General features: G+C 37.0%; 1 protein-coding gene across 3 annotated transcripts in view; it reads right to left on the bottom strand.

Moving 5' to 3' along the window:
* STK32A (serine/threonine kinase 32A) overlaps positions 1-15,980 on the bottom strand; it is an 81,153-nt gene that overhangs the window by 23,011 nt on the left and 42,162 nt on the right. For all 3 annotated transcript variants that reach the window (XM_087709603.1, XM_087709601.1, XM_087709602.1), the window contains exon 5: positions 13,548-13,721. In XM_087709603.1, coding sequence (XP_087565729.1) covers positions 13,548-13,721 — 174 coding nt within the window. The remainder of the gene's footprint in view (positions 1-13,547; positions 13,722-15,980) is intronic.

Raw genomic sequence — 15,980 nt, 5'->3', positions numbered from 1 at the left:
TGACTGTTTCACTGGAAGAAAAGAACATGGGAGCAAGCAAGTCAAGAAGTAAAAGAAATAAGGAAACTTTCTATTTCTATTTCACTCAAGAAGACAGTTTGGTTTTCTAACCACCAGCCCCAATATTTTGAGGAATATGGTTTACAACTAGGCTTTTTGATAGTTGATTAAAACTAGTCTAGGCAGAGAAATTTAAATTATTACTGAAGGGGTAATAAGAGTCACTGTTTTCTTTACTTAATTTAAAACCCTCTTCCAATCCTGTATTGATGCTATAATTAGTTCCCAAGGAGGGTGGGAGCAGGGAAGAATCCATATTTAATTTTTTTTCTGCTTTATTCTGCAAGTAATAATAAATGAATAAACTGAAACAATATGTCACTGATCCAAATTAACTCTTTTTCTGTGGCTATATTTTACTAAAGAAAAAAAGAGAAATTTGAAATCAGATTACATTTCTTTGCCTTTTCTTTTGGAAAAAAAAGTTTGCTTTCAGTTCTCTCTAGCAAACTTCAAATGTAAAGAGAAATTTTTTTGTTCCTTTAAAAAAATAAATGTTGCCATATACTTTAATGTGGTTTTAGGAATATTTAAGATACTTACTATTCCAGATCTATTTATTTATTATTTATTTATTAAGTATATTTATATGCCGCCCAATCCCGAAGGACTCCGGGCGGCTTACAAAAAATATAAGAAAAAAAAAACACATAACGATAAAAAGAAAACAGTTTAAAAACAGCAACTCCCTCATACATTCATTCTAATCGAGGCTGGACCTCAACAGTGAGGTCAACAGCCCCAGGCCTGCCGGAACAGCCAAGTTTTTACTTTAGTTTAGTTTAGTTTTATTAAACTTGTATGCCGCCCTATTCCCCGAGGGGACTCAGGGCGACTAACAAACTAAATAGGGAAAAGGGGAAGTACAAAAAACAAGAAGACAAGACAAAAACAAAAAACAAATTAAAAACTCGTCAACAGCCACACCAATTCGATTGGGGTTGGGAACTCATCAGCCCCAGGCCTGCCGGAACAGCCAGGTTTTAACGGCTTTGCGGAAAGCCTGAAGGGTGGCGAGGGTCCGGATCTCCACGGGGAGATCGTTCCAGAGGGCTGGAGCAGCTTTTACAGCTTTCCTGAAGGCCATGAGAGTGGGTATGGTCCGGATCTCCGGGGGTAGCTGGTTCCAGAGAGTCGGAGCAGCCACAGAGAAGGCTCTCCTCCGAGAGCCCACCAGCTGACACTGTTTGGCTGACGGCATCTGAAGGAGGCCCAATCTGTGGGATCTTACTGGCCGCTGGGAGGTATGTGGCAGCAGGCGGTCTCGAAGGTAATTGCAACTAAAAAGTTACCAGGAAGATGAGAGTGAAAATAAGTGTCATGAATTAGCTCTAGATTTTTAAAGAAAAGTTAAGGATGTTTTCAGACTGGATTGAAAAAAAGGGTATTTGGGCCTTTCTCTGATTTCATGTGCCATATCTGCAAACTATTTCTGTGAGAGGACATTTAGTAAGATATGTTTTGTTTGTAGCCTAGGTAATTTTTTTTCAGTTTTTCAAGATAGAAGTGGGAACATTCCTAGAAAAAAAAATCAATGACACCACTTACATACTGCAACAACAGGGGGGAAATGGCTTCAAATAAGATGTTCTTTAATTTGGTTTTTATACAAACTCTTCCTAACCACACTCATAAGACACACACAACAATCTGTGTCAGAGAGAAACTCAGATTGCAATTTGAATGGTGTTGCTAGGATCTTTCCAGATGTGAATTCCCTCCCCCCATTTTTCTTTCAGAATCTAACATATTCCTCAAAGAACATGATCCAGGAATATTTTGTCATTCTCTATTGGTAAAGGTACTTCAGTATTAATAAAGCACAGAGCTGCTTATTCATTTTCTCTGTAGCTCTGTAAGACATTAAAATGTTTGTAAAAGAACATGACTGGTTCATGTGACCGATGAGGTGAGGCCTGGGTTTCATAATGAGAGGGAAGCAAAAATACAGCATTAGTCATGAAAAAAGGGGGAACAATGCTCGGCTGTTCTGAAGATGAAAGGCTTGAGGCTGTGGAAAGTCAAATCTTGTTCCACTGTGTCAGTTCCAGAAGTACATCATAGGGTGTATGGACTGACTGACTCATACAGTATAGCGCTACATGTACTACTGAAACAGCATAATGCCTTCCCTGCAAATAGAAAGATTTCCTCATAGGATATATCAACAGCCTTTCTCTTGCCTCTTCCAATTTACCATCAATGCTACTTGGAGACTGTTAATACTTTTCTATCAAGAACCCTTATAGTGTTTCAGATTTGTCCTGACTTAGGTTTTCATGTTATCAGCAAGGGCTGGCATTCTGATTAGGGCCCTGTGACTAATATTAATGGTGGAAAAAGAACATACTGTACCTGTTCACTGATGGGAAGCCAAAGTCTTGTGGTAGGCATGGAAGCCAGCTAGGTGACATTGGGCCAGCCTTTTCTTTTCAGTCCTAGGAAGGCGGCAGCTATGGCACAGCCCTTCCAAATACTGCTGCCAAAACCCTGCATGGGCTTGTTCTGTAGCGATAGCACTTAGACTTATATACCACTTCACAGTGCTTTACAGCCCTCTCTAAGCAGTTTACAGAGTCAGCCTATTGCCCCCAACAATCTGGGTCCTCATTTTTACAGACCTCGGAAGGATGGAAGGCTGAGTTAACCTTGAGCCTGGTGGGATTTGAACTGCCAAATTCCAGGCAGCCGGCAGTCGGTAGAAGTAGACTGCAGTACTGCACTCTAACCACTGCGCCAGACATGAAAAAGTGTACATTTCTGTGGTATCTGATTTGCAACTCACTAAGCTCTTGTGGAAGGTTTGGGATTTCTATTCTCAAATGACAGTGAAAGTAAACTCACTATCCAAACAAAAGACAATTTCAGCTCAGGATAATTCTTGGTGATCTCTGTTAGGAATAAAATATATAAATAAACCAGGAGGAAGAGGACTGGATTAAATACATTATAATGGAACACCAGAGCGTATTTCTAAACATATCTTTATTTCTGCATATTTTGAGTGCATTGTTTGCCAAGTCTTTCTCAAGTAAAATTTCAGCACAATTATTGTTTTTAAATAATTGCCTACAGTTTGCCTGTGCAGGAGTGTATGTTCTTAAGTGTTTGCATGCATGTATGTCTCTGAATGCATGTATACATTTCAATTTTTATTTCAGCTGCACTGTTTTTTTTAAATGAATAAACAGGGTTTCCACTGGGTATGACTTTTAAGCTATTTTTCCCCTTTAAAACCAAGGGTTGATGAACAGGCAAATTCTACCTTCCCTTCAAACAGTGTCTCTGTTACAGCTGTTTTCTTTTTTAAAAATGCTTAAGAGAATGTAAGATTGCATTTGTGTTATTATATGTCGATTGACCCGCTGTTTTTTCTGCAGCAGAGAGAAAGGCAGCATCCAGAGTAGGATGAAATCCAGCATGCTCTGACAGGTTCTGGAGAACCAATAGTGGAAATTTTGAGTAGTTTCAAGAACCGGCAAATACCACCTCTGGCTGGCCCCAGAGTGGGGTGGAAATGGAGATTCTGCCGTATCCTTCCCCTGCCATGTCCACCAAGCCATGTCCACAGAACCGGTAGGAAAAAAAAATTGCATTTCACCACTGATCCAGAGGTAGCACTAGTGAGAGCATTTTACTACCTAGATCAACTTCAAACTCCTTCTCTTTCCATAAGCATCCTATCCTGCTGTCCTAGTCAATTCTTGCCTCTGTCTATTCACCCAAAACCAGTCACTTACAAGCATTAAAAAAAACATGCCCTTGTTTTCAAGGTTCCTCCCTCCCCAATGTTCTAGCCAACTTGTTAATTGGTATCACTTGGATACATATTTTTCAAGCCACAAAAATACATTCCGAATCAACCAAACTTAACATTTTCCCACATGTTTTGCAATCTTTAATCCAGGACCTTTTCTTTCTCCCTATAACTAGGGGAGAAAGAATAATTTCCAAAAATTCTGGAGGAAGACAAACACCCCCCCCCTTTTTTTTTTGCTGGACTAAAGTGACAACCGATCCGTCTGTTCTGTGCACTTGATTGACTTTACAAGAAATTACCTGAGCTTAATAGGCTAATTACATTGCTTCCAAGCGCCTGCCATGGGAATTAGTCGAGCACATTGTAATTTAATACACACCATACAGAGAACATGGAAAACACCATGCAAACAGATAAATCCCCTTTCACTGAGAAAAAAATGGAGTCTAGTAGTTTCTCTTTCACTAACACATGTTTGCCAGCTAAGTAAAAGTCTGTATCATAAGTCATAAGTTATAAGTTATTTAGCTATTTTCTCCCATCTTCCCCTCACCAGGTCTTCTGATATTTTAAAAACACAGATTACTTACAGCAGTCCCCACAGAGCAGAATAAACATTGACGTGTGCCCATCTCTTGAGGATTTCAAAGACAGATGTTGTATTCTACAGATAAGAGGCTGATTTATCAATTTAATGCCACCTCATTTGGGAATAAGGTTAATTACATGACTAGCAAAATCTTCCAGACGGCCAAAACTATTTCATCATGTTACATTTATCTCATTTATATAAGCTGTTTTCCACACTGTGCTAAAGTTTTCAAAAGGCTTGTGATTTCCTCCCACGCTTCCAAAAACTTTTGGATTTCATCATTTTGACCAGGTACCCAAGAGTTAATTGAAACCAAGAGGCTTACATTCTGAATTAATTTGTGTTTTGAAGGCATGACCCATATTGGTTGCCAATCCAAATAACCATCTCATTATCGAAATGTTCTTAAAATGCCAACATACTATTTACAAAATGATTGGGGGCATGGGGCTTAAATGACAGGGATATAATTTACTATACTGTAACATACATGAATTTGAAATTGAATTATTAATTTGAATTTTTATATTTATTACTTTTAACATTAATCAACACCCAAGTATTCTACAGGTAAAATTGGACCAAATATATTTTCCTAAAGTGAGAATTCTGGGAGTCTGCTGACTAGCCTTCTTGTAATAGCTTTAATCCCACTGGTTAAACTTATAATTAGAAAAAGAAAGAAAGAAAATTGTGACATCACATGGTTGCGACTTGTCCAAATAATACACAATGTACTCAAGCAGTTCACAACCTTCTGCAAATTTCCCACCAATTATTCTGGCATCAAATCTGGAATCCATCATTACAGGGAAAAATGTTTATTTTTTTCCAATGTTTGCTGGTAATTTGTCCTCATGTTTATCATATAAAGTAAGTTTTAAGACCTTAAATAAAGTTTCAACAAGCTGCCTTAGGGCTCTTTTGAATGCCCTTTATGGTATGGGCACCACCAGTTAAGAATCATTTTACTAGCAGACAGAAAATATCATAAAAGTATAATGGAATTCAGGAAACTTTAATCTATACTAGTCAAAACTACTGTTTTGAAATGTATGCAGGAAATATGCTACTTGCACAAGACTATCAAAGAATCACACAAATGTGTGATTTGAAATCACACAGAGTTAACAGAATAATAGAGTTGAGAAAGACCTTGGAGGTCTTCTACTCCAACCTCCTGCTCAGGCAGGAAACCCTATACCATTTTATCCAACATCTTCTTAAAAACTTTCCATATTGGAGCATCCACAACTTCTGGAGGCAAGTTATTCCACTGATTAATTGTTCTAACTGTCCGGAAATTTCTCTTTAGTTCTAGGTTGCTTCTCTCCTTGATTAGTTTTCATCCATTGCTTCTCCTCCTGCCTTTGGAGAGTGACTCCCTCTTCTTTGTGGCAATCCATTAGATATTGGAACACTGCTACCATGTCACCTCTAGTCCTTTATTTTTCATTAAACTGGACATACCCAATTCCTGAAACCGTTCTTCATAAGTTTTAATCTCCAGTGCCCTAATCATCTTTATTGATAGTGGAAATGGAAATGGCAACAAGGATAAACTAGTTCAATCTTCTACAATGTCCAGGAAAACCATTCAAACCAGGTTGCTACCCAATCTCAGCTACTAAAAAAAGTGGGGGAAGGAAACTTCCTAGGATAAGAACCCATAGCCTCCATTGATAGATTGTTTCACTCTTATACAAATCTTATGATCAGGAATGTTATCCTTGAGTTTAAATTAAATCTACATATATGTTTTTATGTGACCCTGGAAAATAGATCTTAAACATTTTCCTTGTAGTGCCATCTGAATGTAGCAACCCTCGACAGATATAAGGGGAAAATTCTGCCTTCAAATGACATTTAGCACAATGGAAATTACCATTTGCAATGGAGCAGGTGTCCTCCAAATAACAGATATACTGCAATAACAACTGCATGCTCAAAAGGCCACAACATTAAACAAACAGAGTGACTGAATACACACTTAGCTGCAGGGAAGCACTTGTACACGCACACACAACCCACAGGGAAAACAAATCTCCTGAGACAAGGAAGAAAAAGGTCACACGGGGAAGGGAAGAAAAGAGGAAATAAAAAGAAATTACCTGCATCCTTCTTGGAAGTCACCCTGAACAATTGAGCCTTTAAATGTTTAAACTTTACCTTTGATAAAAATGCTGTACATGTTTGATTTCTCAACCACTTCTTCCACAAAAAAATGAAACAGAACATCACAATAGCAACAAATGTGGAGGTGGGGAAAGCTCAGTCATTTGCTGTCACCAATGATCATTGAAACTGGGGGACAAGTACAATTATAAAAGGCAATTTGGTGATCTAACTTGCAAAACTGTTAGCAGATAAGGGAAGGATAAGTAAAGTCTATGCATCACTTACTATTGACCTACCTGAAAAAGAAGGAAAAGGAAATATTGTTATGCAAATATTTGAAGCTACCTTTGAAAATAAGACAGCCTTCTTATACCTAAACAAGAAGACCTAAAATAAAACACTTTGCAACATACTGTACATTAAGTTTATAAAATAATAAAGCCTACTTTTAGCCAAACAAGCACACCTAAAATAAAATAGTTTGCAACATACAAATTGTGCATTAAATTTATAATTTTTTAATATGTTTCCTTCCTCAAGGCATTCAAGAAATAATATCTTGATGATAAAGTAACAAAATCCCAACAAAAGAAAAAGCCTACCATGACCCGTCAAAAGCGCGGACGGCAAAAGCGTGATCGACAAAATCGCGCCTTTGACGCGACGAAAAAGATCGAAAAATTCAAATAAAAATTAATAAAAATTAAATTAAAGCAAGCCGATTCACATAAAGGTAAGGGTTAGGTTTAGGGTTGGGGTTAGGGTTAGGTTAAGGGTTAGGGTTAGCTTTAGAGCGTTAGCATTAGCGTTAGGGTTAGGTTAAGGGTTAGCGTTAGGTTTTTCGTTACTTTAACGGTTAGGTTTAGGGTTAGGGTTAGGGTTAGGTTTAGGGTTAGGTTTGGGGGGCTTAGGGTAAGGTTTTCGCTTTATTTTTACATTTTTCGAACTTTTTCGTCGCGCTGTAATGACATCACAGCACGCTTTTGTCCAGCGCGATTTTGTCCTACGTGCTTTTGTGGTGGAACCAAAGCCTACTTTTTATGCGTTTAAATTTAGTAACATCCAATCTTCATAAAGGATAAATCTCAGAAATCATATTTAGCATTGTTATAAATCTTCCATTCTTCAATGCCAGCAATGGCAGAAGAGACTGGGGAACCGGTTCAGGGATGTGGCAGGCCTGGGTTGTTGCCGATTCCAGCGACCTCGGCTGCTGTACCACTACTGGTTTGGCTGAATGAAGCAATTAACCACTTTCTCACAGAAAGAGAAATGAATAAAATAGCTAAAGAGGGGGAGGGACCAGAAAAAGTAGAAGCATTTTATCAAGTCTGGCAAAGATCACTTCCGGAGCATACTGAAAGTTGCCTCAGCACATCAAGAAGCATGAGATTGTTTTCTCTGCTGAGGTAAAAACATTAGTGAACAGCTGCTGATGTGATAAGGCTGTACTGCTAATTCAGGATAACAATACTGGCGTGTTTCCTTCAAAGAAAGGTTGGTCTAAAGAGCACTCACATCAATGGTGGGTTTCAAAATTTTTTAGAACCTCTTCTGTAGGTGTGGCCTGCTTTGTGGGAGTGGCTTGCTGGCCATGTGACCAGGTGGGAGTGGCTTGCCAGCCATGTGACTGGGTGGGCGTGGCCAACTTGTAAAATGTGGTGAAACTCACTTAACAATGCTCTTGCTTAGCAATCAAAATGTTGGCTCAGAAACTCTGGCATTGAAGCATGCAAATTTTGAAGCTGTCAAGTTACAAAACCCTTGCACCCCTAACTCTTTAGAAAAAAAAAACCAGGGGTGTTCAAACTTAACAGCTTTAAGACTTGTGGACTTCAACTCCCAGAATTCCTCCTCTCACTCTTTATCTTGATGATGTCTGGACGGGCATGGGGAAGGAGTTGGAACCGGTTCTAAACAGCACTGTAGATTTGTGGAATCTCTTCTATAGAAGAGGTTACAACTGGCAGGAACTCACCCCTGACTCACATCAACATAATAGTAGTGGTGGCACTCACTGGGGCTGCCTCCTCTGTTCCTCCTAGTGTCTCACTTTCTCTGAGAGAAAATATTTCATTGGAAATGTTTTGCAGGGCCAAAAAGCATTAAAAAGGCTGATCCCACAATAAATGGGAGAAAGGAGAAGTTGCTCTTGTGTTGCACCCACCCCGATCCCTGATTGTTATTAAATGTCCAGCAGTCTGATCAGTGGTAGGATTAAAAATTTTTTACTACGTTCTGTGGGCGTGGCGTAGTGGGCATGGCTTGGTGGGTGTGGCTTGGTGGGTGTGGCAAGGGAGGGATACTGCAAAATCTTCATTTCCTCCCTACTCCAGGGGAGGCAGAGAATAGGTGGGGGCGGAGCCAGTCAAAGGTGGTATTTACCAGTTCTCCAAACTACTCAAAATTTCTACTACTGGTTCTCCAGAACTGGTCAGAACCTGCTGAATACCAACTCTGAGTCTGATGTTTGTGTTATCTTTACCCCAAACTATCTTCTGGACTTGTATTTTCAACCCTTTTTTTCTATAATCTTGTATGCACATAGAAACTGAACCTAAAGTGAAGTAATATTCAACCACATTTCACAAATTACCTGTAATCATCTTATTATTTTTTTTAAAAAAATTGCATAATATTCAGTCCAAAGAATAAGTCAGAAGAATTTTAAATTTGATATTCACTTTGTAATATTTTAGTGGATCCTGAAAAGCAAAACCCTGCAGTTATTTTAAGGAAACAAAGATTCCTTATTCTGGGAATTTATTCTGGGAATGAAGTGTGCATGTGCATATATGTGTGTGTGAGAGACAGAGAAAAAGCCTGGACTACACAATAATAAAGAGCATGTACTGAAAGGAGAATTCAGTGCCTTTTGTAATTCAGAAGCAATGAAACTATTTCACTCCAATTTATAGCAAAACATTTGTGCAATCAGTCACATGGATTTGACAGAATTTCATTTAGTTAGAATCCAGTCTTACTGTATTTCAGCCTGTGGAGTCTTTCTTTCCAAAGCAGTATTTTATTGTTAAATTGATTTAACAGTTGCTACAGTGTTAAAATGACATAAACCACTGTGTAACATATTTTCAGGCAATTTTCATTTTTATGAAATACAGAAATTTGCTTATGATAGCCAAAATATGGGTATCAGATTCAGATTCCCCTCAGTCAGGAAAAATCTAATACCTAAAATGCAGCATTAAACAGAGTATTCATACTTTATTGTACAGATAGGCTTGTGAAAGAATTCAGACTTAGGAAGCAGCGAAAAAGTTTGTCAAATGTTAGTTTATTAACACAAAGCATCTGTTTATTTAGCTCTATACTCAAATGGTCCAGTAACCCCTTCTGAAAAAAGACAACATGTGTCTGGCACCAAATTCTATCTCCTTATAGTTACCATCTGATATTCTCCATCACATTAGATAACACCATCCAGCAAACTTATCAAGCTATCACACATAACTCTACTCTTCAGTAGGATCAGTTGCTGATCCTTTAATTGGTCTGGAAACCAAAATGGTGCAAGATGTAAGCTACAAAAAAAAAATCCCTTTCCTTTCTCAACATCATTTTGAATCTAGGACATTTCTTGCTAATAACATCAAAGTAAAAACAGGCAAGCCACAAACTGAATTATTTATTTATTTATTTATCAAGCTTGTTTGTATTTTAAATGAAACCATCCATCTTTTGGCCAGTTTCCAATTTCAAACCCTGTGCTAAATAACTGGAATCTTTCTGTCTCGCCAAGTGTAATTTATCCTCATTCATTATTTGTGGGCTGGGTGAACAGGTGTACAGCAGAAAAAGTTAATCTTATACCTTCATTACCAGCCCATTTGGCTTTGAAGCACCTCTGACTCTGAAGGTACAACACAACACAAGCAACTGGATTGGTCCTGGTACAACAGTTAAATACAGCAGAATGGAACACAACTGTGTTGTTTTTAAAATGTGTACCTACAGACAAAGGTCCTGAGAAATAGATAAAATGCAGCAAGACAATTCTAACCTGCCCAGAAGCCTGAAAGACATTTCAGTATGAAGCTGCAAAGACATCATCTCAAATGCTTTTTAGGTTATATTTTTAACATGCTCTTAGCTTAAAACCGTCTGTTCAACCTGATCACTTTCTAATTTCTTTGAGTAAATACGAGATATTTTGGAAGACAATGTATGAAATGTTTCATCTCTTTTAAATAATACACACAACCTTTGTTATTTTTGTTGCCCAAGTCCTGCCCAATAAAGAAAGGCCACACACTTTCAGGAAACTAAAATAAAAGATTTCATTTCTGCCTTTTATCTTAAAACCACCAGTTTTGGTAAAACCAATTTGAATGATTTGGACAATTTCAATGGCCATCTTACTTTAATGAAAGACGTACAATTTGACCAAATCTAAAAAAAAAAACCCAAGCACATAGAAAACTTTTATCTAAAAATAGATAATTCATGTAAGCCCTTCAAACATTCTAACCAATTGCATCAGTCTAGAAAATTTCTCAAATTGGCAGTCTTCAGGCATTGAGGATTATCTCTTCATTCCTCCCAACCATCCTTTGGAAGGATGCTGGAAATGGTGATTGAACATATCTAGGGGAGCACAACTTTGAGAATGTTGTACAAATGCCCAGCATGGAGAATGAACTTGGATTCAATATCCCTCTATGCATTCTACTTCTAGATTATACTGAATATCATGACAATATTGATCAGCAATTTATTACTACATTCAAAGGGATATATTTCTGTACTGTGTTTAAGGGACTAAAGCAGAGAGAACAATGATGGTGAAGTCATCTAAATGGACAATATTTCTGGGTTGTCTTTTGGAATCTTTTTAAAATATTATATTTTGTGTGTGTGTATGTATATGTGTGTGTGTGTGTGTGTGTATATATATATATGTTATATTTATGCTGATAAATAAATAAAGGGAGACTAGTATAGATCTATGTCAAGCTATTTAGCTCTCATCAGCTAGCCACACCCTTGTTGGGAATCGAACCCGTGCTCTATTGCCTCCTAGGCAGATGTGTTAACCATTGAGCTACAAAGCTCGACTCCTTATCAGCCAGCCAGGGTGAGAGGTATATATTTAAAGTCACAATGGGCATACCAGGGGTTGTGACTTTAAATATATATATATATATATATATCACAACCCCTGGTAAGCCCCAATTATGGGAGGAAGCTAACTGCTTCCATCATCTGTCAATCGGCTCGTCACAAGAGTCCATCATGACAGAAACCCAATATTTTTACTGTTGCCTTTGTTATATTTGTGTTTTATTTATTTATTTATCAGCACAAATAATACACACATACACACACACACACACACACACACATACACACACACACATTGTGTGTATGTATGTATGTATGTATTTGGGAACCGGTAGTGAAGGTAAGTTGATTTCACCCCAACTTGTAATGTTTGTTTGAAATAATAGGACTTGTAGAGACTCAATTGTGGCCAAAGAGCTAATCTTACAGAATCACCTGTCAGAAAGATTGATGGATGTGAACTTAACTCTGTGAAGGTTTTTTTTTTAACATTTCAGTGTTTGTGGACATCATTACAGAAGCTATTTTGTAAATGCAAAATATCAGGCCAGAAACAAAATTACTTATATGTAATGAACTTTTCTTTAATATGTAATAGTCCTTTCTTTAAACTACCACATCTTTGTGGGAGATGGTGTTGGTTTATAGAGGAACCGTATAGAACACTGGTGACTTTTCTATTTCCTCCACAATGTTCATGGTGAATATTTCTTTCCCAAAAGAAGGAACAGCTCACAGGGCAGGAGTTCCAACAAAAAGAGTAAAAAAAAGATTCGATTTCATCACATTTCTCATGTTCAAATTGCTTTCCAGAAACTGTTTTACTTTCACAAGACTGATATGTGCACATTTTTACATGGGTGTATATGGAGGAGCCAGGTTTAAATACATTAATTTAAATGAATTTGTATCTCTAAATCATTTGAACACAGTATTCCAAATTTAGGAATAACAGGGTTGATATGCAGGGATTCATAGAAATCACTTAAAGCCAGGTTATACTATTCATTCTCAATCACATATTCTCCCATTTTTAATATATATAAATATAAAACAAATATATACCCATCGCACATACAGTATACATACACACATCACACATACTGTACACACAGACACACATCACACATACTGTACACACAGACACACACACAGACACACACACACACACACACACACATCAAACATACAGTATACCAGTGGTGGGATTCAAAATGTTTTACTACTAGTTCTGTGGCCATGGCTTGGTGGGCATGGTATGGCAGGTGTGGCTTGGTGCGTGTGGCAAGGGAAGAATAGTATAAAATCTCAATTTCCTCCCAATTAGCTGGGACTCGGGAGGCAGAGAATAGATGGGGCTGGGGCCAATCAGAGGTGGTATTTATCAGTTCTCTGAACTACTGAAAAGTCCGCTACCGGTTCTCTAGAACTGGACAGAAGCTGCTGAATACCACCTCTGCAGTACGTACACACACACACACACACACACACACACACACACACACACCAACAAATCATACATGAGTATATGCATTTTTAGAATATGTATCAGTTTGTCTGTCCAAAGCCTTAGAAATAGAAATATTCTGTATGTTTATCTACCATCAGTTACAGGACAGGTAGTTTATATAAGATTTGTGTCTGTATTGCAGAATGGGATAGTCAGTTATAAAAGAAGAAATAAAATAAAATATTTGTATTAAGATATTAAATTTGAAAAATATGAATTTTTCTTTTAAAATATATTGTTGGCTCAAAGCTGTTTGTTTCAGAGAGTACTGTGAATACCACACAGTCACAAATGTTACCTAAAAGGGAAAGACATAGGCTTGCATCTTAATAGTGAAATTCAATCCATCACAGTTTCAACGGCCCAACAAGCCATTGTTTGATACTCATTGAAAACATTAATTAATTCTCCTATCCACAGCTCACCTGTGGATGATATTCCTGCTTTGGAGATAATCCAATGCCAGTGCTAGCTCACAGATGAATAGTTTCACAGTCTCCTCTTCAAAACGGACGTTTTGTTGCAGGTGGTAACGTAAATCTCCTCCAAGAAGCAGATCCACCACCATAAACATGTCTTCTTCATCCTGGAATGAGTACCTGGAAAAGGATACACATACTCATATACATAAGAGAAACATCTAAAACAGTCCATTGGTTGGAATGATGGATTGCCAGGATTCTGTTTCAGGACATTATTTTGTGGATGTACAGCATAATAAACCATTAAAAAGGAACAGTTTCAAAGCAAAAGAAAAACAACAGACAGGATTCTACAACCTAAAATAGTTTGACCTCACATTAAATTGTTATGACTCACCTGGCTCTTAATGTTTGTTGAAATAATACTTTTATAAAAAGATGAATTGCTATGTCCTGACTAATAATTAGTATGGCATTTCTTGTTTTGAAGGCTACCATGAATTGTTGTTGGAAATAGTTTTGCCTTATTTGGTAACTAAGTTCTGTGATGAAAACAATAGTGCAAATATATGGGTATATATTACTATTTTGTATACTTCCAAGATAAGCTTTGCCACAAGACAGAAAAATTGTAGAACTGAATCTTGCTATAATTTCTCATACTCCTTTTTATACATTCTCCCAAAACTTCCTCTCAAGATCTACTCTACATCTTTAAAAAGCCAGCAAATTACATGTGCTAAAAAATAAAAAAATCAATACATTTAGTCTTGGAACAGTCACTGTTTTTGAACACAGAGAGGAAAGTTAGCTGCTGCCAAGCCAGGAGATTCCCTAAGGAGCCACATAATTAAATACAAGGTAACCACATCATCTCTAAATCAATGGATGAAGCAAGATTCACGCGAATAAGAAGCAAAGAAAAAGTCTCTACTACAATAGATTTGGCATGCTATCTGAAAACTCGGGGTATAGTCATCCAACACATCTTGTTAGCACAAGATGGTGAAGAACTGCTCTAGAAAATCACTTCTTCAGAATCAGAAAGAACAGATAAACTAGCCTAGTATGTTACTTATATTGCTCCCTCAAGGACAGGTTGGTAATCCAGAGTCCCTCAAAATTTTCAGAACACCTTGAAATGATAAACAAGTTTATATACCTCCTCCCATGAATAAAACTGATCAGTTCATTGAGGTTAGGGTTAGGCTAGAAATAAATATGATAAATACTCTTAGTAAGTATAATCATGTTTCTCAAACTTTGCAGGACCACAGTCACCTGGTACATATTTCTGGTGGAAAAATAACAATGCTGTCAACATTTAATCTTGTTTTCTGGGAAATCCTATGGCTAGCTTATACAAGCAAAGCAAGCAGCAAAGCTGGGAATGAATCTTAAAATTGCTTTTAGTTTAGCTGCACACATCTATATTGTATTTTAACAAAACACATCACCTCTCCTCTTACATATTGCTCATAACCCCTACAGAGTTACAATCTACCATTTAAGAAACTGTAACTCAATAATTTTTTTAAAAAATTCTCAGATTCAGTCCTGGCTATTTTCATTTCTGGAAATTTTTTTACAGCCTAAAACCCTGTAAAACATGGACCAGTTTTAACTTAATCTCTAGATTGTGATAAGCTAATCAGTCTAAATCTGGCATGTTTTAATATTAATGTTATAGATATTGTCAGTTTTCTACAAATATATGTTTGCTACTGGAAAATCTGTATATGATGATGTACATAATTTCTTAAAATATAAGGTTTTTGAAAACACAAATAACTCTATATATTAAAAAAAACATAATTTTTAAAATTTATCCCATTCCTACATGCTGTTTTTAGACATCCTTCCTTCCCATATAATGCAATGTGCAATTTTATAACAGAACAGATGTTAATAGATTCCAGTCACTGCTGTCCATCTACTCCATGACAAGATCAGTTCTGGTGGATCACAGTAATCACACATAGTTGAAGCATGTATTTACATTTTAAAAAAATTACAACAAAATGAACTTCTAGATTCATAAATACTTGCATGTGCAGGTATTTGTACATGCATAAATACTTGCACATATCATGGCACAGGGTATGAGAAACACCAAAGTAATTTCCTGACTGTATGGGCAGTGAGCATAGGACTGCAACGTGCATGAATCTTTTCAAATGATAACTCATTGTACTTGTTTTGCAAATAATTATGATTCTGCTGCACAAAACATATAATGTGAAAGTAAAAACAAAGAAATATATTTGCTTAACTTACAGATCAAGAGAGTTGTTATAAAAACTGTCTTAAAAAGTATTAGGAATTTTTTTAAATTATTTTTTCATCTGCTGTGTCAAGATTAAACATCTGAATGAACTATTTGGGTGGTAATGCTACAATGTAAGTGTTTCTGAACAAGTGGTGCAGCATTATTGC

Source organism: Thamnophis sirtalis, unplaced genomic scaffold (assembly GCF_051295495.1).
Source record: "Thamnophis sirtalis isolate CommonGarterSnake01/CBP01778 unplaced genomic scaffold, rThaSir2_p1.2 scaffold_3, whole genome shotgun sequence".
NCBI classification, from domain to species: Eukaryota; Metazoa; Chordata; class Lepidosauria; order Squamata; family Natricidae; genus Thamnophis; species Thamnophis sirtalis.
This window is presented reverse-complemented; position numbering and strand designations above follow the sequence as displayed.